The sequence below is a fragment of the Scyliorhinus canicula genome, chromosome 4 (assembly GCF_902713615.1).
Source record: "Scyliorhinus canicula chromosome 4, sScyCan1.1, whole genome shotgun sequence".
NCBI classification, from domain to species: domain Eukaryota; kingdom Metazoa; phylum Chordata; class Chondrichthyes; order Carcharhiniformes; family Scyliorhinidae; genus Scyliorhinus; species Scyliorhinus canicula.
The window spans coordinates 91,903,463-91,925,950 of NC_052149.1; the positions used below are offsets into that span (position 1 = coordinate 91,903,463).

Below are 22,488 nucleotides of genomic sequence, written 5' to 3' on the forward strand. Positions count from 1 at the left end.
TTATATTAATGTTGTGTCATTTTCATCATTTGAAATATGAAATATGCAATTTTAGTAAGTAGAGAAATCTTGGCCTGGGTGGTTCTGCTTTGCACATTGCAGTCATTGGGTGAAGTAGGCCTCACAGTAGCCTCTCCCTGGTTGGAATGTGTAATTGCAGCAATAAGAAGCTCCATGGCGTTTCCCTTACATATATCCGTTCGCATAGGTATTTATAATGGAAACGTTGACACAAGAATGATAAAAATATGACAATATAAAATGTGTTTTCAGAAATAAGCTGATGTTTTAATATGTTATAAATTTATGATTTGCAATTCATTTATATCTCAACTACACATTTTTGCGTCCCAATGTTTTCAGTAAAATACACATTTTTAGATCAGTGTTATAACCTCAGAGTCCCTGTAGCCTCACTTGAATACGATTTACCCAGATGAGGGGGTGGAGCTATCCCCTTTTTCCCTTGGATGGCTGGGATATAAATACCCCGGCCCAGGTGTGGGCTGGGAGCAGGAGACCCTTCGGGGAGTAGGAGTGTATAAAATAATACCAAATTTTTCTACAGCCAACGCTTCCAAGTGGTTGCTTGCCTGAGACTTTACAATCTGTTTTTGCTCTTCAAGTTATTTCACTTTTTAATTACAATATATTTTGGTTATAAGAATGTTGGCACAGCCCCGTTACTTTAATTTGTTCTATTTTTTAAAACAAAATACTTTAATAAAATTTGTAAAAGTACAATAGAGCCATTCAAATATGATATTACACATAGGAAAATATAGTTCCATTTCTTTCCATGCAGGACAACACAGTGCATGGTACTTTGAAATGCCTCACTCTACTTACACTTCAGTTGGTATTTATAATTGACCCTTATATTTCACACAGTCGCAGCGTGGCTCCAGCACAGAATGAGGACATTTGGATTGTTGAGTCTGTACTGGCTCTCTGAAGGAGCAATTCACCTGCCTTCTCCCCATAGCCCTGTGCATTTTTCTTTTCCAGATCATTATCCAATTCCATCTTGAATTCCTCAATTGATCTCTCAGGAAGTGCCTTCCAGATCCGAACCACTGTCTGTGTGAACAGAAAATCCTCATGTTGCCATCACTTCTTTTGCCAATTATCTTAAATCTATGCCATCCGGTTCTCAATCCTTCACCAATAGCATGTTTCTCCTTATCTATGACTTTGGATACCGTTATCAAAACTCCTCTCAGTGTTCACGTCTCCAAGGAAAACAGTCTTAACTTTCCTATTCTATCTTTTAACTGAAGTTTCTTATCTCTGGAACCATTATTGTGAATAATTTCTGCACCCTCTCTAATACATTCACATCCTTCCTAAAGTGTGGTGTCTAGGGCTGGTTTAGCATACTGGGCTAAATCACTGGCTTTTAAAGCAGACCAAGGCAGGCCAGCAGCACAGTTCAATTCCCGTACCAGCCTCCCCGAACAGGTGCCGGAATGTGGCGACTAGAGGCTTTTCACAGTAACTTCATTGAAGCCTACTTGTGACAATAAGCGATTTTCATTTCATTTGAATGCAACACTCGGGTCGATGCCAATCCAGTGTTTTACACAAATTTCACAGAACTTCCTTGCTTTTCTACTCTTGTGCCCTTGTGAGTAGTCTTGGATGCTCTATTAAAACAGAAAATGCTGGAAAAACTCTGTAGGTCTGGCAACTGTGGAGAGAGAAACAGTTAACGTGGAGTCCACATAACTCTTCTTCAGAGCTTTATTATTTAGGATGATGTATGCTTTAATAACCGCACTCTCAACCTATCCTGCCACCTCCAGTGATTTATGCACACATAACCCCAGGTCCCTCTGACCTACACCCACTTTTGAATGATACAATTTGTTTTACATTGTCTTACCACCATACTTTCCACCAACCCAAATCATTTCACACTTCTTTGTCTTAAATTTAATCTGTCATTTGTCCGCCTTTCCCAACAACCTGTGTATGTCCCTTTGAAGTTCTACGCTATCCTCCTCACAGTTCACAATACTTCCAAGTTTTGTATCAGTCACAAATTTTGAAGTTGTGCCCTGTAAATTCAAAATCAGAACGAGCAGGGGCCCCAACACCATGCCCGGGGGAGCTTCACTCTAAACCTCCCAGTCCAAAAACAACCATTAACCACTGCTCAGCCAATTTTGTTTTTATAAGTTGAGTACCCAATTAACTTTTCCAATTAAGGGGCAATTTAGCATGGGCAATCCACCTACCCTGCACATCTTTGGGCTGTGGGGGCGAAACCCACGCAAACACAGGGAGACTGTGCAAACTCCACACAGACAGTGACCCAGAATCGGGATCGAACCTGGGACCTCAGCGCTGTGAGGCAGCAGGGCCAGCCCACTGCACCACCGTGCTACACTTGCTCAGCCAATTTTATATCCATGTTGCTACTATCCCTTTTATTCCTTGAGCACTAACTTTGCTCACAAATCTTGTGAGTCACTTTGCCAAATGCCTTTTGGAAGTCCATGTACACTACATCAACATACCTACATATGAATTTGGAGCAGGAGTAGGCCATTCAGCCCCTCGTGTCTGCTCTGCCATTTGATATGATCACAGCTTCACTGATTATAGCCTCAATACTGACAATCCGACTCCCCCCATAACCTTTGATTCCCAACAATCTAACTTAGCCTTCAAAATATTCAACGACCCAGCCTCCACTGCTCACTGGAGAAGAGGATTCCACATACTAACAACCCTTATGAGAGAAAATAAATCTCATCTCCGTCATAAATGGGAGACCTCTCATTTTTAAACTGCGTCCTCTTGGCTGGAGGCGGGGCGGAGCCGATCTGCGCTGGCGGGGCGGAGCCTGGGATGAGGGGTGGGACCAAAGGATGGGGCCTGGGGATGGGCGGGGCGGATACTGGGGCAGGGGCGGATACTGGGGCGGGGGCGGAGCTGGGCTGGGGGCGGGACAGACCTTGGCCAGGAACAGTTGGCCAATTGCGCAAGCAAGCAGTTGTGCGTCACGCCTCATGTCGTCAGTATGATGCAATGAGCCAATCAAACGCGGGCTGTGGATTTCGAATGCGCTCGGCGGGCTCGCGGAGCGAGACCAGGAGTTTGGGGCGCGAGGAGGTGAGTCTCGCGTGAGCGAGCCCGGAGTACCCGGTATTCCCACTAACTGCCTCTCCCGGACTCATGGGCTTTTTAAAACAATGTTGATGCCGTTTTTTCCTTTACCGAGTGTCGGTTGTGTCTCGAGATCGCCTTTACTCCCCGAGATCTGACAACACGGGGGACGGGGGACGCGGGGGGTTGTTGTTATTGTGGATTTGGGAACCAGTTGCTCACTTCGTCCTGGTGCCCAACGGGTACTTTCCGACTTCCTCATCAGACAAGTCCTCAAGTCAAGGAGAGGGATTTCTCCCAACTGGCTCAGTGGTAGTCTGCTCCAGCACCTACAGACTTTACTTGAACTTGACCCAAACTGCTCACCCATGTACCCCTGTCCTCACTGATTTACTTTGGCTCTTGGTTCCCAGAACTTGATCTAAAATTCTCATCCTCCTGCTTGAATTCTGCTCCTTCCCCCATTCTGGAGAGTTGGTGGAATGCAGAGTTGTCGAACTGGAGAATGTTAGCTATGGGGATGGGTTTAAAGATGAGGTCGAGCATTTGAGGTGTTGGGGTCTGCCAGCCAAGGTAGATCAGTGAGCACAGTGTGGTGATGGGTGAACAGGGTATGATGTGGGGTTGGATGCAAGCAACCACTTTAGATACACTGGGACTTATCAAAGGTGGAAGACAGGAGGCTCACCTGGGGAGCAATAGAAACAGTTCCATCTTTTGGTGACAAAATGTGGATGATTGTTTTGACAGCTGATGAGCAGATGTGTGATGTTTGAGGTGGGAGTAAACCACTATTGTGATTGAGAGGATATGCGATCAGAGGATCAGCTTGGTGGTAAAATAGAATGCTGAGTTTGTGGATAGTCTGGTTTAACCTGAGACCGGTTAGGAAATGGAATCAAGGGTAAAGATATGGAATATTTAGCCACAGCTTGTGGCTTTTCCAGGACTAGATGTTGAACTAGCAATCTAACAACCTGGCTTGATATTTTTGGATGCAGAATATTTGGTAGATGTGTTACGGAATAACATGTAGATATGGAAATGGATAGATTTAGGTTAGGTTGTTGGGATTACAGAGTAATGGTGATGCGATGGAAAGAGAAGTTATGTTGATGCTATTGCTCTGTTTGGATAGTTAAAAGTGGAACTAGGACTTCCGGTGATGGCGGGTGGGAGGCAGCTGCACACTGGAGGAGTCCTGCTCGGGAATAGGAATTTTGGAGTTTTAACGCCCTGTCCCAGGTGCAACGGAGGCTGAAAAGGCTGTAAGAAGGCACAGGGAGGAGAAATGTCCAAGTTTGGGAGAAAAATGGCTGTGCAAAAGGAGGTTAACGGATGTCCGCTGGTGAGTGAAAAAGTCAGTGCAGGAACTGTAAGGAAAGCAGAGGCTGGAGCACCAGGGGAGGCCGCATCGCTCACAGCAGAAGAAATGACCAAGGTGGTGGCTGTGGAAGTTGAAAAACAGTTCACAAAACACATGGAAGCGATGAAGAAGGAGATGGGGACGGTATTGAAAGTGCTGGTGAAGGAGACAATTACCTCGGTGAGGGCGGTGGTATCGAGCGCAGTGGCGGCGATGCGGGAGCAAGATGAGACACAAAAGGCAGTGGAAGAGGCATTATCGCAGCACAGTGATCAACTCGCCTCGATGGGGAAGGAGTTGCGGAGGAGACCAACAAGGGTCTGCGAGCCAAAATGGAAGACCTGGAAAACAGATCCAGTCGACAGAATCTGAGGATTGTGGGTCTGCCTGAAGGGGTAGAAGGCCTGAGGCCTACGGAGTATTTTGCCACAATGTTGGCGAAGCTATTGGGGGAGGGGGACGATCCCTCCCGATATGAACTGGATCGGGCTCTTTGGCCTATACCAAAGGCGAGTGAGCCGCCAAGAGTAGTAACTCCGTGTTTCCGTAGGTATAGCATGAAGGAGAAAGTCCTGTGCTGGGCAAAGCAGAAGCGGGAGGTGCAGTGGGCTGGACCTGGTATACGTATATACCAGGATTTTACGGTGGCGCTGGCAGGGAGGCGGGCTGCCTTTAGCCGGTTGAAGAAGGCACTGTACATCAGCAAGGTGTAGTGCGGCATTGTATATCCAGCTAAGTTGAGCTACAAATCCAAGGATTTTATTTTGGGACGGCGAAAGCAGCGGAGGAGTTTGCGAAGGCAGAAGGACTGGCAGAATTGAGAATTGGTCGTGTACCGATGTAGCCTCAAGTAACTTTATTTTTTCACTACGTGTTGGTGTATGTACTAAATGAGTTGACGCTGTATATATTTGGACAAGAGAAGAGATGGGACTTTCATTTGAAATGATAGTTTTTTGTGGCTTGGGTGTGTATGCGGGGGTTGTGTGCTAAAGGGGGTTTCTTGGTTTTCCTGGGACCGGGCAAGGGGGAAGGAGACCGGGCAAGGGTCTCCACGCAGGCCGGTTTAAGCTGGTCAGTGACGGGAGTGAGGTGGGGGAGGGGCTGTAGCCATTGGAGCCTGGTAGAACAGGTTCCGGCAAGGTCTAGCCGGGGTGAAAAGTTGGGGGGAGGCGTTTACAAGAGGAAGTGGAGGGGAGGAGTCTGGGTGCGGTGGGGGGTCTACAATTCATGGGTGTCATCCATGGTACTCTTTTGGGGATTGGATGGCATTGAATATTAGGGGGGTTGGGGGGGTGGACTGAATGTCAATGGTGAGTATAAGTGATCCCTAATTCCCCTTTTTCTTTTTTCCCACTTTGGGTGGGTTTGTTTTACTTGATGCTTATATTGTCAGGTGGGCTGTTTCGGGTGGTGGGAGGATGGGATCATTGTTGTTGATAAGGGAATTGACTTTGTATTTGTTACCGTTTACTGTTTGTTGATGGGGTTCAAAATTGAAGAAAATGTGAAAATGGAGAATAAAAAAAGTGGAACTAAATTAGAAAAATCTCCCTCAGGTGGGCAATAGAGGAAGATGGTTGACTATGCCAAGGACTGAAGAATATTTTTGTTATTGAGGCATTTATAATTCTATCATTTTAATCGACAGAGCGTTCCAACACATGCAAAAACATACCCAACTCCTCTCCCTCCCCCCCCCCCCCCTGCTGACAGTCAGTTTTCCTTAAAGCGAACTTAATCTCCTCCAGCCTGAGAAACCCTACCATGTCACCACGTCACTAACGCACACCCCTGACTTTGAGGCTCTGAGTCCCTCCATCCCAGTTAAATCCGTCTTCGGCCACCATGGAGGCAAAGGCCAAAACGTCGGCCTCTTCCCAACCCCCCGGGCACCCGGATCCTCCGACACTCCAAATATTGCCATCTCTGGATTCGGAGTCACCCTCCCTTCCAGGAGCTCAGACATGACATTTGAGCGAATCCCTGCCAAAATCCCCTCGGCTTAGGACAAGCCCAAAACATATGTACGTAATTTGCCGGACTTCACCCGCACCGCCCACACCTGTCCTCCACCTCCTCAAAAAACATACTCATCCGGGCCACAGTCATATGAGCCCTGTGCACCACCTTGAATTGGATCAGGCTGAGCCTGGCACACAACGAGGATGCATTGACACTCCTCAGGACCTTCACCCATAGCCCGACTTCTAACTCCCCTCCCAACTCTTCCTCCCACTTCCTCCACCTCCCCTATTGGAACCCCATCCCACTCCGTTAGTTCCTTGTATATTTCCGAAACCCTCCCCTCCCCAACCCCTGTTTCAGCCATCACCTTATCCTGTAGCCCCCTTAGTGGGAGGCGAGGAAAGCTTGGAATTTGCCTCCGGACAATATCCCGTACCTGCAGGAACCGACATCGGCTCCCACCCAGTAACTCAAACTCCTCCTCTAGCTCTTCCAGGCTCTGGGAACCCTCCTCAATGACGCGATCCCCAAATCTCTCAATCCCTCCGCGCTGCCACCCCCTAAAGCCTCCGTCCACGCCCTGCCCAAGAAGGACCTTCCTCACCCTCGGGGCTTTCCCGGACCATATAAAACCCAAGATCACCGCGTTCATCTTCCTAAAAAAATGCCTTGGGGCTGAAGATTGGGAGACACTGAAACACAAACAGCAATCTCGGGAGGACTGTCATCTTCACAGTCTGTACCCTCCCCGCTAATGACAGCGGGAGCACGTCCCACCTGCGGAAGTCTCCTTTCATTTGCTCAATCACCCTGCCCAAATTTAATTCATGAAGCTGAGCCCGGTCCCTTGCCACTTGAATCCCCAGGTACCTAAAATTCCTTCCCACCACTTTGAACGGCTTCTCCCTCAGTCTCCTCTCCTGCCCCCTTGCCTGGATCGCGAAAACCTCACTCTTGCCCATATTCAGTTTGTAACCTGAGAACCGGCCAAAACTCTTCAGTAAGCCCATAATTCCTGCTATCTCCCCCCCCCCCCCCCCCAAAAGCGGGTCTGTTATATAAAGGAGCAAATCATCCGCATGGAGCAAGACCCTATGTTCTCCCCCCCCCCCCCCCCCCTCCCCCCCCCTCCCTCTCATTATCCCCCGCCAAATGTTCGATGCCCTCAGTGTCATTGCCAAAGGCTCTATGGCCAGGGCAAACAGTAGTGGGGAGAATGGACACCCCTGCCTTGTCCTCCTGCACAGACTAAAATACTCTGATCGAACCCGGCTGGTCCTTGCATTCGCCACTGGTGCCTGATATAGCAATCGGACCCAATCAACAAATCCCTGCCTGAACCCAAACCTTCCCAGGAATCCCACTGGTACTTCCACTCCATCCGATCAAAGGCCTTTTCTGCACCCATGGCCACCTCGACCTCGCGCCCCTCCACAGGCATCATTATTACATTTAGGAGCCGCCTAATGTTGGACATCAGGTGTTGTCCCTTCACAAATCCCGTCTGGTCCTCCCTTATTACCCCCAGAACACAATCCTCTGTGCGCATGACCAAGATCTTTGCCAGCAATTTCGCATCCACATAGAACAGGGAGATTGACCTATGTGACATACAACTCTCTGGATCCTTATCCCACTTCAAAATAAGGGAAATCGATGCCTGGGATAACGTTGGGGGAGCACTCCCAGCTCCTTGTGACACATTAAACGCTTTTGCCAGAACCGGCCCCAACAGCCTGGAAAACTTTTTATAGAACTCAACCGGCTATCCATCAGGTCCCGGGGCCTTACCGGATTGCATCGCCCCCAATCTGTCGATAACCGCCCCCCTCCACCAACTCAGCCTTCCCCTTATGGGCCCGAATTGAGATGAGATCCCCCCCCCCCCTCCCCCCCACCCTCCATAACCGCCTTCAGTGCCTCCCACACCACCCCAGCCGAAACCTCACTGGTTGTCATTGATCTTTATATATCCCCGAATGGCTTCCATCACCCGCTCGCACACCACCTCCTCTGCGAACAGCCCCACATCTAACCTCCTCTGCAGGCACTGGGCCTTTCCTTTGTGAAATTGCAGGTCTACCCAGTGTGGGGCGTGGTCTGACACCACAATCGCTGAATATTCAGCATCTACCACCTTTGCCAGCAGTGTTTTGTCCAACATAAAGAAGTCTATCTGTGAATACACCTTGTGCACATGGGAGTAGAATGAAAACTCCTTACTCCTTGCCCTCCCAAATCTCCATGGATCAATCAACCCCCCCCATGCGCTCCATTAACCCCCGCAACTCATTTGCCAAAGTTGATACCTTCCCAGACCTGGCACTCGACTGATCCAGCCTTGGATCTAGGACCGTGTTGAAATCTCCCCCTTAATCAATCGATGCGAGTCCAGGTCCGGGACCTTCCCCAACACCCGTCTAACAAACTCGATGTCATCCCAGTTTGGGGCATATATATTTACCAATACCACGGCCATTCCCTCCAATTTCCCATTAACCATAATATATCTACCTCCTGGGTCCGCCTCTATATTGCACACCTCGAATGCCACCCACTTATTGACCAGGATTCTCTCTCTCCCCCCCCCCCCCCCCCTCCCCTCCCCATTTTAAAGTCTAATCCCGAATGAAACACCCGCCCGACCCATCCCTTCCTTAACCTCACCTGGTCCCCCACCTTCAGATGTGGCCCCTGCATAGCCATATCCGCCTTCAGTTGCCTTAAGTGCGTGAACACACGGGCCCTTTTGACTGGCCCATTCAGTCCCCGAATGTTCATGTGACCAGCCTGGTTGGGGAGCACCCCTCCCTTGCCGATCAACCATAACCTCTCCTAGGCAAGTCTGTGGCCCATGCCCTGCACCTGCCCTGGGGCAACTACAACCATCCTCCCCCTCCACCTTGAAAGTACCCTACGCGTCAGCAGTCTACACCGCCGCCACCCCCCCCCCCCCCCCCCCCCCCCCCCCCCCCAATTGGTCTTCAGCTCACCCCCCACTTTGCTAGGACTGAAGAATATTGAGGGAATCCGTTAACTAAGTTTGCTGGTTCATGATTCAGAGCTCACCAACAGTGCGGGACAAAACCTAATTGTTGAGATTGTTGGGGAGGAGGGGGAGGAGGGGAAGGAGGGGGGAAGGAGGGGGAGGAGGGGAAGGAGGGGGGGAGAGGGGAAGGAGGGGGGGGAGAGGGGGAAGGAGGGGGGGAGAGGGGGAGGGGGGGAGAGGGGGGGGAGAGGGGGAGGGAGGGCGGGTAGGGAGGGGGGGGAGGGAAGAGGTGGGTTATGAAACCTAAAGGGAGGAACTGTTTAGATTATTCATTAGCATGTGACCAAGAATAGAAGTTGGGAGGTGAGCAGTTTAGAGGGGTTGAGGGAGCATGAGGTGGGTCTCCTGATGATTTCAAAAAGGGCATATAAGGAAATGGGAGAATCCTTGGGAGTTTGATTTTGTGGCCCAGGGGAACGGGCTGTAGCAAAAGCAGCCAAATGCATTGTAGTGATCGAACTGATGAACTCGCATGCTGTGGCAGAAGGATACCCAAGCACAGCTCGGAACAGTTCCACTAAATGGCTATACAGATCCGCTTCTGTTTACAAGCTATATAAAACAGATCAGAACTTATTGTCTTGTTCACTAAAGCTGAGCTGCTGTGTTGATACTGACTGAGACATGCCAATTAAAGTTAGCTGAGAGCTCATTAAAGCTGCATCCCACGGGTTAATCACAGCAGATGTCCTGATAATTGCAGAATGGATTCTTGGTGCATTGAATGCAATTGCAGTGTGCTTCTGATCCCACCTTGAGTGTACTTCAAGTGACAGCACTGTTGCACATTAATTTCCTTGGGAAGTGGAGCTGTTCCGAGCTGTGCTTGGGTATCCTTCTGCATGTTTTATTAACAAGTAAGATCCAGTAAGACTGGAAGACCCTTTTGTGAAATAATTTTGTTTTGTCCTGTTAAACCTCTGCATGTTAGTGTGAAAATATAAATGTTCCTCTTTTTTGAGGTAGTGCATGCAGATAATGTACAGTATGTGGTACAGTATCTACTACAAACTACACCTCAACATTTCTAAAAATATGTATGGGCCAATACGAGCACATATATATTTACCTCTCTACTCCAGCAAAAAATAATTTGTAAAATATCTCATTCTGTATTTGGATACTTAATTTTTCTAGGAAACTGACATTTCCCAGTAAATTTATTCACACCCAAAGAGATGGTAGAAAAAAAATCCAGAATATTTGACTTATAAAAGAAGGAAGCCTGGCTCAGATTTACCGTGTGTTGATGATGTTCAATTGTGGAGCTAAATTTGGGGGGGGGAGTAGAAAAATAAAAATTTAATATTGATGTTTCTGTTTCAAAATTGGCAGAATTAAATGCAATTTTTACTTCATTGGAACAGTCTTCATGTTTTAGTCATACAGCATTAAATAGAATAAGTTAATGTGAAATCTATGATTTTAAAAAGGAGCCTCTGATCATTTTACAAACTCTTTTGCTTCTCAAGTTAGTAATGGTTACAAAATTTACTATAACATGTATATGGATCATTCATTTTATTTGTTCCTGGAGTGTTAAATACTGTAAAACAAATGAACCTGAATATTTTCATTGCATATGGCTATTTAAAAAAAAAAACTTACCTCAAATACATTTACTGAAAACATTGAAAATATTTGATTAACTGTATTGTGATAGTTTTTTTGTATATTTCAGACACAGTTTGTAAACATGTCTACATCAAAGAAAGGTTCTTGGCTGCTGAGATTATTTCTGTTCTACGTTAAATATTTTAGTTAAAGGGAGTATAATTACTTTTAGGTGTTACTTTCATCAAAATCATACTAAGTAAAATGCCTATTTATACCATGTCTTCCAGAAATCGAACTATGGTAATTGGTGCTCTGCGTTCAGTGCCGAACAATCCCGTCAACGTTCTGGAGAAAGGAAGCATAGGTCTTGGTCCACAACCTACATCTGAAGCGCAGGACCATGAGACACAGGGACAGTCAACATTGTCCCGAGATAAAAGCAATGAGATTAATAAGACTTATGTAGTGTCTGCTAGTAAAAGAACTTTAGGATCCCCGATGCCATCCAAATCTGGGAGTAGGTTAATCCTCCAGAGAAGAAAAACTGTAGATAAAGGAAATGTTAGTGATCATGATGATACTAATATAAATGCTGATATAGGTGAAGGAGAACGAAGACTTGCGTTGCAGCGCCGTATTAAAGTGGGTAACTCTGAATATGGAAATAGCATTTTGAAGGAAAATGCACAAGGCAAAGTGCAAAATGCCCCAATGTTGGGAACAAATAACCACTTGCAAAACAAAGGCACCAATTCCACAGCTTTTGCATCATCTAAGCTTTCTTTAATGCAAAATATTGGAGATACCAGAAGCAATCATTCTGCAAGTGCAAAGCCAGCTTCACTTGGTAAGAAACTGGAAAATCCAATAACCTCTTCCTATCGGACAACTTCAGGCACAACTGTTAATAAATTGCAAACCTTAAGCAAACCATCAACAACACCGGTTAAAAAGAGGGTGGCTGATAAACCTGATGGAAATGATGACCAACAAAAGGCTGAAGAAAGTACGTTTAAAATACCCACTGAACAGAATTTAATTCGAAATAGAACTTTAACGACTGATGGTATCAAAATGACGAAGATTGGTCATCAGCAAGAAACTAAGACCCCAATTAATTACTCTGTTAAAACAATGGTCAAAGGCTTCCAAATCTCGAAACCAACAATGGATGCTGGGAACAATAACGTAAAATATTCTACAAATTCAGTGATTGATAACAGAGATCAAAAACCACCAAGAAATAGAACACTTATGAGGGGAACTCTTAGGCAAGAGGAGATATCGACACAGAGCCCATGTGCAGGGAACGAATATTTAAATGGAGAAAACAGTGCTGTGGCTGTGGCTGTTCGAGTGAGGCCCTTCAGTAATAAGTAAGTGTATGAAACAATTGCATATTAAAATTGAATTGCTTGACTCCGATTCTCAGGACTTGAGTAAAGTTTTGAAATTCAACATCAAAAAGCTCAATTCTTAGGTTTTTGAAGAAATAGTCTTATCTCCCCCACTCTCACCACAAACCCCCATGTTGTTTTATAAAATAAAAGAGACTTGCATTTATATAGTGCCTTTCACCGCCTCCCCACAATGCTCTTTATCATCAATTAAGTACTTCTTGGAGTGTATTGACTTATGATGCAGGCGGCATGGTGGCACAGTGGTTAGCACTGCTGCCTCAGCTCCAGGGACCCGGTCTCTGGTAACTGTGTGCAGTTTGCACTTTCTTCCCGTGTCTGTGTGGCTTTCCTCCGGGTGCTCCGGTTTCCCCTCTCAGTCCAAAGATGTCCCGGTTAGGTGCATTGGCCATGCTAAATTGCCCCTTTGTGCCCAAAAGGTTAGGTGGGGTTACTGGGTTATGGGGATGGGGTGGAGACATGGCCGTAAGTCGGGTGCTCTTTCCAAGGGCCGGTGCAGACTCAATGGGCCGAATGGCTTCCTTCTGCACTGTAAATTCTATGATTGTATGAATTATAACAGCTAATTTCAGTACATCAATCTCCTACAAACAATATGACAGTAATTTGTTGTCGTCATGTTGATTGAGGGATATATATATTTTTTTAACAAACATTTTATTACGGCATTTATGGTTTTATAACAACAAAAGATACAAATGTAAACATAATTCAGTCCGTAACATCCCCTCCCAACCAACAACCATACCCAGCCAACATAGCTTATACACACAATTCCCAAGTCCCTCCATCTCCTCTCGTTGATCCAGCCTAAACTAAACTAACCCCCCCTCTTATTGCATATGCTAACAGTTTAGTTTTCCCTGAAAAAGTCGATAAACGGCTGCCTCCTCCGGACGAACCCAAACATTGATCCTCTCAGGGCGAACTTGATTTTCCCAAGTTTCAAGTTTGTCAAGGCCATGTCGCTAACCCGTACCCCTGATTTTGGGGGCTCTGAGTCCCTCCGCGATAATAAGATCTGTCTCTGGGCTACCAAGGAGGCAAAGGCCAAAACGTCAGCCTCTCTCACCGCATGGACTCTCGGGTCTTCCGACACTCCAATGATTGCCACCTCTGAACTCCCGGTGCCACCCTTGTTTTTAGCACCGTGGACGTGACATCGGCAAATCCCTGCCAGAATTCTCTAAGCTTCGGACATGGCCAAAACAAGTGGACATGATTTGCGAGCCCTCCTGCACACCTCACACATCTGTCCTCCACCCCAAAAAACCTGCTTGTCTTGGCCACCGTCATGTGTGCCCGGTGAACCACCTTGAATTGTATCAGGCTGAGCCTGGCACATGATGAGGACGTGTTGACTCTACTCAGAGCATCCTCCCACAGACCTGCCTCTAGCCCCTTACCCAGCTCATCTTCCCACTTGCGCTTCACCTCCCCTATCTGGGTTCCCTCCCACTCCATAAGCTCTTTATAAATTTCCGATACCTTCCCCTGCCCCAACCCTGTTTTTGAAATGACCTTATCCTGTGTCTCCTGTGGCCAGAGAAGTGAAAAGGTTGAAACCTGCCTTTGTCCAAAGTCCCTCACCTGCAGATCGTGAAACCCATTCCCACCCAGCAATTCAAACTCCTCCAAATCCTCCAAACAAGAAAAGCTCCCATTGATAAACAGGTCCCCATGCCTCTCAATACCTGCTCTCTGCCACCTCTGAAACCCCCCATCCAACCTCCCCGTGACAAACCGGTGATTGCCACAAATTGGAGCTCACACCGACGCTCTTCCCACTCCCATATGCTTCCGCTACTGCCACCAAACCCTCATAGCCGCCACCACCACCGGGTTTGTGGAGTACCGGGCGAGAACGACAGAGGTGCCGTTACCAGTGCCCCTGAGCTTGTGCCCTGACGTGATGCTGCCTCCACCTGCTCCCATACCGACCACTCCCCCTCTACTCACTTCCTGATCATGGCTATATTTGTCGCCCTGTAGTAATTCCTAAAGTTCGGCAGGGCCAAGCCCCACCCCCCTGGCTCTGCTCCAACAGCACTTTCATTACTCGCGGGTTTTACCCACCCACCCAAACCCAGGGATCATCGCATTAACCCGCTTAAAAAGGCCTTTGGTGTAAAAATAGGGAGACACTAGAAAACAAACAAAAATCTTGGGAGAACCGTCATCTTTACAGTCTGTACCTTCCCTGCCAGTGACAGCGGGAGCATGTCCCACCTCCGAAATTCCTCTTTCATTTGTTCAACTAACCGGGCCAGATTTAATTTATGCAACTGCTCCTATCCTTGTGCCACTCGAATTCCCAGGTATCAAAAACTCCCTTCCACCAATTTAAACGGCAACTTCCCCAGTCTCCTCTCTTGCCCCCTCCCGTGGATCACAAAAATCTCACTTTGACCCATATTCGATTGATACCCCGAGAACCGGTCAAATTCCCTTAATTTCTCCCATCCCGTCCCCTTGGGTCAGAAATATACATGGGTAGTTCTTCTCTCCCCCCCCCCCCCCCCCCCAAAGTCCGAGCTCACCCTGTTATTCCGCACAAGCAACCAAACCCAGTCAGTGAAGTCCTGCCCAAATCCAAACAGCCTCAGGACCTCCCCCAAATACTTCCACTCCACCAGGTCGAAGGCCTTCTCCTCGTCCACAGTGACTACAACCTCCACCTTCCTCCCCTCGGAGGGTATCATGATGACATTCAAGAGCCGTCTAACGTTGGCTGTTAACTGCCAAATCCCATTTGTCCTCCCCTATCACCTCGGAACACAATCCTCTATACTTGAGGCCGAAATTTTGGCCAGCAATTTGGCATCCACCCCCCCCTGAACCTCCCCTATCATCCCCGCTGGGTCCAAAATCATATTTCCCCCCCCCTATATCCCTGGCCGCCTCCCATTTCCTGAGCTGGTGTGCTAACATCCTTCTGGCCTTCTCCCCACATTCATACACCGCCCCTCTCTGCTTCCTCAACTGCCCACCACCTTATCTGTGGATATCAAACCAAACTCAATCTGCAGCTTCTACCACTCCTTCAACAAACCCACCTCCGGGGCTTCCGAGTACCTTCTACATCCACCTGGAGGATCTCCCTAACCTCCTTCCTCAAATGCCCGCTCCACCTTCTCCCCATGAGCCCGTACCAAATCAGCTCCCCACTAACTACTGCCTTCAGTGCCTCCCGTACCATTACTGCCGAAACCTCCCCTGTGATAATTTATCCCCACATAATTCTGGATGGCCTCCCTCAACCGCGCACACACCTCCTCATCTGCTAACAGTCCTATATCCAATCTCCATTGCAGGCACTGATCCCCCTCCTTTCTCACCCGTAAATCCACCCAGGGTGGGGGCATTGTCCGACACAACAATCGGCGAATACTCTGCATCTACGACCCCGCCAACAAATCCCGGTCCAAAACGAAAAAATCAATTTGGGAGTCACTTTTGCACGTGGGGGAAAAAAAACTCAGTCGCTCTTAGCCGGCCGACACTCCATGGATCTACAGACTTTAGCTCCTTTGCCGTGGCTGTCACCCTTCCTGTCCTTGAACTCGACCGATCCAACCTCTGATCTATGTCTATAACCGTATTAAAGTTGTGACTCCCCGATCAGCCTAAGTGAGTCCAGGTCCAGGATCTTCCCCAACAATAAAGTGTTGTGTTAAATAATGCAAGTGCTGCTTTTTGTTGTGAGAGCTGTTGGAACTATTTCTAATTGCAGTGGTCAATGTGTAGGTAAATCTTCCTTTTTTGTTTTGAGACAGTAAAGTGAAGGAAAGGGTCTCTAGCAAAACGACAATGGATAAGAAGGTGCTTGCCTTCAAATAAGTTTATAGGCCCTATGGGGGTGGTGGGGGGGGGGAGGGGGGTGGGGGGGTGGAAAGCATAGTTTATAGGGCAGATGGATCTTTGAACACCGTCAAATACAGCAAAAACTTCAACTCTCTAAATTTACACAAATCAAAGTCAAAGCAAGCTAAATGGCTCAGCAATTAAGGTGGATCATTGGGAAATAATGTTAGATGGAGCAGAGCCAAGCTTTGAATCTTGTATATTAATGGTTTATTAGTCTAATTTTTAAGCTTGAGTCGATTTTGCTGTTGCCAATGTACCTGAAGTTTGTTTTTATCTTACTCTGTGCCTGTTATGGTTTAGTTAATAGCACAATCTCTTCTGAATCAAAAGGATAGGAGCACAGTTCAAGTTCCACTCCCGAGACTTTGCCAAGTAATCCTGGTTGTTACGCCAGTGCCATGTTGAGGGAATTTGCACTGTTGGAAATGTTGTGACCCTTTTCTGTGCAGGTGGATGTAAACTATCCCATGTCAGAAAAGGGGAATACTCCCCTATGTCCCAGCTAATATTTATTCTTTGACCATCACCAAAACAAATTATCTGTAATTATCTCATTTGCTGCTGCATTTCCTACATCGGGACATTGATGCACTTCAAAACCTTTCAGGCCTCTGGGTGAAATACCGAAAAAGTAGAAACTTAAAATATGCATGGTAACAGCAAAGAGTTACAGTAATCATAGAATTATAGAATCCCTACAGTGCAGAAGGAGGCCATTTGCCCCATCGAGTCTGCACTGACCCTCTGAAAGAGAATCCTAATTTAGGCCCAATCCCCAATCTTGCAAATCTTTATAAGGGCAATTTAGCATATCCAATCCACCCCATCTTTGGACTCTGGGAGGAAACCGGAGCACCTGGAAGAAACCCACGCTGACACCGGGAGAACGTGCAAACGCCACATAGTCGCCCGAGGTCGGAATGAAACACAGGACCCTGGCGCTGTGAGGCAGCACTGTGCCACCGTGCCGCCCCAGATGGAAACAGATGCAAATTATATTGTGAAAAAACACATGAAATGAGGTCTACATGGCAATGCAGCTAGAGCAATCTTTCAGTCTCTGGCAAATGGAAAGGATTGCTGAGTGTATCTCATTATCCCAGTGCATGCATTACTTGGAAGATGCTATATATAAATAAAAGCAAATAAAACCTCCCCCTGCCCCAGAGTGACAAATGGAGGATTGAATTAATTCTCATGCAACGCTCAAGATAGCAAAAAGGCAATTTTCAAATGCTGGTGCTAAAAATTAAAATATTCAATCTGTGCCGAAGTACATAATTAGAAATCGAGGATGTGCAGTAAAACTGCAGAGTTCGGTAATCGAGCGGCGTACTTTTGGTGAACGACTTTTGGGTTATCCTACTGTTCTCTGTTAAATTCTTGTATCATCACATGGGGCAATGCAATGTTTGCTGTCTGTGGGATCTTGTCATGCTTGTCTACACAATATTGACTGCAAATGTAATAATTGTTTATAAAGCACTTTGCAAAGTCCTGAGAATATGGTGCAATAAAAATGGAATTTTGTTCTTTCTAAACATTTTAATGATATAGCTCTGTCATGTATGACTAACTTGATGATTGAATTTATTCAATCTAAACTTTTTTCTTCATAGTAAAATCACCTACACTTCAAGAGTGTTCTGTCTTCTCAGTGCTGAGGTGAATTATAGTGACTGCTTTTGCGACAATTAAAATCTGCTAACTCAACAGACATGGAATCAAGACTAGGATCTTGCTGTTCAAATGGCTCAGTGCCACATTGAACAGTACCTTCTTTTTACTGCATAATTTAATAGGAGTACTCAATTTCATCCTGAGAGCACGGTAGCATAGTGGTTAGCACTATGGCTTTACAGCGCCAGAGTCCCAGGTTCGTTCCCGGCTTGGGTCACTGTCTGTGTGGAGTCTGCACGTTCTCCCCGTGTCTGTGTGGGGTTCCTCCGGGTGCTCCGGTTTCCTCCCAAAAGCCCTGAAAGACGTGCTATGAGGTAATTTGGGCGTTCTAAATTCTCCCTCTGTGTGCTCAAACAGGCACTGGAAATTTGGCGACTAGAGGCTTTTCACAGTAACCTCATTGCAGTGTTAATGTAAGCCTCCTTGTGACAATCAAGATTATTAAAATTAGAACATCAGCATCCCAGTTTCTATGCTTCAATGCATCTTATCCAGTGATTAGCTCTAAGATTTACTGCACAATGGGAATGACCTTTTCATAAACAGTAATTACTGGTTCAGAACAATTCATTGTGTTCTGCACAGTTGAACAAACGACCCCCCCCCCCCATAAAATTGTATCTTTTTTAATTTGTATGGAGATTCCTTTAATTTTATTCCTTCTTTGCTGCACCATATACCAATTTTGCGTGAGAAGATGGGGAAACTTTTTATACTAGTCTCCAGTTGATTCTTGGAGGTATGTGAATTAAGTAATGCTTTATCTCACTTTAATTTCTTCACTCATGGTTTGATATGACTGAGATTGGAAACTGTTGGAGCAAACCCATCCATCACCATTCTGTGTCCCTATGACTGTACTGTGCTAATATCTGTTCATTCCATCAAATTATAAAATGTGAGCTCTCTTTATTGTTTTAAAAATAATTTACAGGTGATAGCAGTAATAGGTGAACATGTGAACAGGAGGCAAGACGACCATCTGATCTTTTAATCCTTTGCTGTTTGAACATGTTACAGCATTGTGCATCATTAACTCCCACAAACCCCTTGCCATAGGCATCCAATTTCCTGGAAAATGTATAGAACTTTCTCGCAGTTAAAATGGGAACCATAGTACAGGTGGCATTGGAGATGTGGATGAAAAAACTTATGCTGCAAACAATTTTTCAGTAAATGCAGCATCGGCGTAGTCACTATTATAATGTGGAAATGTTGGACTGGGTTGGGCACAGTAAGAAGTCTTGCAACACAATCCCTCTCGCCAGTCGCACCGTCTGGACCTGTGAAGACTTAATTACCTGCAAAGACTCGAATTCAAAGTATCGTCTTGCATCATTGACTTTGTCTATATATATATATGTTTCTGGAACCCACCTCTTCATTCACCTGAGGAAGGAGCAGTGCTCCGAAAGCTAGTGATTCAAAAGAAACCTGTTGGACTTTAACCTGGTGTTGTAAGATTTCTTACTGTCACTATTATAGAAAGAGATTACAAAGTCAGTACTCTGAACAGTACCACACAGATATTAAAGGGCAACAGAGATATTTTTTCCTTTTTCTCAACTTTTATTTATTGTTACCATGACAATGTTCTATATATTTGTGTTGAACATGTTTCTCTTATTTTTATTCAGGGAAAAAATAGAACATTCACAGCAAGTAGTTTTCATGAAAGGACAAGACATAATTGTGCAACATCCAGAAACCAATCACACTTACTCCTTTGTTTACGACTTTTCCTTTTGGTCATTTGATGAGTTCCATCCTGAATTTTCAAACCAGGAAACTGTGTATAAGAAAATAGGATTTCCTCTGCTCGAAAAAGCCTTTGAAGGATACAACACATGTCTGTTTGCTTATGGCCAGACTGGCTCTGGAAAGTCATATACGTAAGTCTGGATAGAAATTTATAATAGCTAGTTGTTTTAATAATGCATTATAAAATATCTAGGTTATTATGTCTGGATATCATTCTACTATGAATTTTTATTAACCGTAGCCCAGGTAAGATCAATATTATGCTTAGTGAAAGGAGTGTTTCAAAATTCAACTATAGTGTCTGAGAACAATTCACTGAAAATAATTTTTTGAGATAGATACCTTATCAATCCAATTGTGCTACATAGGCCATTCCAGATTCTTGTACAGTTTTAAATTTGTCCTTTACTGTAACTATGATAATTGTTAACAATATAAAATGCTCCACTTTCATGAACATTTTCTTTTATTTGTTCATGGGCTGTGGGCATTGCTGGCTCGGCCAACATCTATTTTCCGTCCCAGATGGCCTTGAGAAGATGGTGGTGAGCTGATGCCTTTACCTGCTGCGGTCCATGTGGTGTAGGTACACCAACAGTGCTGTTAAAGAGGAATTTTTACCCAACGATAGTGAAGACATGGCAATGCATTTCCAAGTGACTGATCTTGGATGAGAATTTTCAGATGGGTAGTGTCTGTTACGTGTTGTCTGTTACCCTTTTCCTTCTAGATGGTAGAAGTTGTGGGTTTGGAAGGTGCTGCCTAAGGAGGCTTGCTGAGGTGCTGCAGTGCATCCTGCAGACAGTAGGGTGGGTCGGTGGTGGAAGGAGTGAATGTTTGTGGATGGGGCGCTGATGAAGCAGGCTGCTTTGTCCTTGAAGATATCAAGCTTCTTGAGGGCTGTTGGAGCTGCAGTCAAACCCTCAAGTGGAGAATATTCATCACATTCCTTACTTATGCCTTGTAGATGGTGGATAGCCCTGGAGAGTCGGGAGGTGAGTTACACGCCATAGGATTCCTAACCTCTGACCTGCTCTTGTACTATTTATGTTAGTCCAATTCAGGTTCTGGTCAATGGTAACACCCTGGATGTTGATATTTGGGGATTGCAATGTCAAGAAGCAATGTTTACATTCTCTTTCATTGGAGAATGTCATTGCTTGATGCTTGTGTGGTTTGAATGTTTTTTTAAATTAAGGGGCAGTTTAGCGTGGCCAATCAACCTACCCTGTACATCTTTGTGTTGTAGGGGTGAGACCCATGCAGACATGGGGAGAATGTGTAAACTCCACACAGGCAGTGACACGGGGCTGGGATTGAATCCAGATCCTTCGCGCCGTGAGGCAGCAGTGCTAACCTCTGCACCGCAGTGCCGCCCCTTGTGGTTTGAATGTTATTTGTCAGCCCAAACTTGGATATTGTCCAGCTCTTCATTTGAACACGGACTGCTTCAGTATCTGACCAGTCGCAAAATGCGCATTGTCCAATCGCCAGTGAACACCCCCAATTATGACCTTATGATAGAAGGAAGGTCCTTTGGCATAACAGCTGAAGTTGGTTGGACTTAGGACACTAACCAGAGGACCTCCTGCAGTGACGTTCCGGGACTGAGTTGACTGACCTCCAAAAACCACAACTATCTTCCTTTGTGCCTGGTACGACTCCAACCAGTGGAGAGTTTTCCCCTTGATTCCCAGTGATTCCAGTTTTGCTAGGACCCCTTGATGTCATACTCTGTCACATGCTGTCTTGATATCAAGGGCAGTCACTGTACCCTCGCCTCTGGAATTCAGCTGTTTATTTTTCATGTTTGAACCAAGGCTGTAATGAGATCAGGTGCTGAGTGACCCCAGACAACCCAAATTGAGTGTCAGCGAGCAGGTTGTTGCTAAGCATGTGTTACTTCATAGCATTGTGGATGGCCGTTTCCATCACGGAAACGGACATCCACAATGCTATCAAGTAACACTTCTATTGCCTACTTTTTTTTTGAAGTTACTTTGTGCAGATTGATTACTTAATAGTTAGAAACTTCTGAGCACTATATTGTCACATTGCTATTGTTTACAATGTTTAAAGTAAATTATTCGAAAAACTGAAGCATTCCTAACATTCCTGAAGGTTGGTGGTGATCAATGTGATGATATGTGAACTATCATCTGTGCATATAATATAATAACCAAACTGTATATAAACATTAGTGCCTGCATATCTAGATGGCAATTCTAACATCCGACCACAGGTGGCGAGATCACAGGTCATGTTACTGGAACACAGACACATGTGAGGCAGAACGTGGATAGCAGGCGTAGAGCCCAGTCACATATTGGGTAGCTCCTTAGTCAATAGTAATTAATACTAGTTAATCGTAATTATTGGTATTTAACCATAGTATCCAAATGTAATCATAGTAAACATCATAGAAACGCTTTAGTGTTTTAGTTAGTTAATAAACAGTTTTGTGTATGTTCTCTGATCACTTCACCTGCAAAGACATTGCCATCCGTGCATACAGAGAACATTACATGGTACCACGGAGTGAGTGCCAAACGAGTACAGTTAGGAAAAATTAGATACGGCAAGAAAAATTGAAAAGGATAATCGGAGACTCGACAAGAAAGAGATCAGCTGCGAAACGCGAGACGACCAGGTGAAATGATGGAAGCACTCAGGACTCCTGGCCCACTCCTCACGACTAGTAACGTAGA

General features: G+C 45.7%; 1 protein-coding gene and 1 long non-coding RNA gene across 5 annotated transcripts in view; one reads left to right on the forward strand and one right to left on the reverse strand.

Annotated features, from left to right (window-relative positions):
• Positions 1 to 334: 334 nt before the first annotated feature.
• LOC119964806 overlaps positions 335 to 22,488 on the reverse strand; it is a 58,228-nt gene continuing 36,074 nt past the window's right edge. The window contains exon 3 of the long non-coding RNA XR_005460367.1: positions 335 to 1,080. This is a non-coding gene — a long non-coding RNA (uncharacterized LOC119964806). The remainder of the gene's footprint in view (positions 1,081 to 22,488) is intronic.
• kif14 (kinesin family member 14) overlaps positions 3,046 to 22,488 on the forward strand; it is a 160,753-nt gene continuing 141,310 nt past the window's right edge. For 3 of the 4 annotated variants that reach the window (XM_038794811.1, XM_038794813.1, XM_038794815.1), the window contains exons 1-3: positions 3,046 to 3,120; positions 11,342 to 12,430; positions 19,657 to 19,911. In XM_038794811.1, coding sequence (XP_038650739.1) covers positions 11,352 to 12,430; positions 19,657 to 19,911 — 1,334 coding nt within the window. In that variant the 5' untranslated portion in view covers positions 3,046 to 3,120; positions 11,342 to 11,351. Of the gene's footprint in view, positions 3,121 to 5,311; positions 5,331 to 11,341; positions 12,431 to 19,656; positions 19,912 to 22,488 lie in introns of those variants that run through there. The other variant, XM_038794812.1, reaches the window with a different exon arrangement.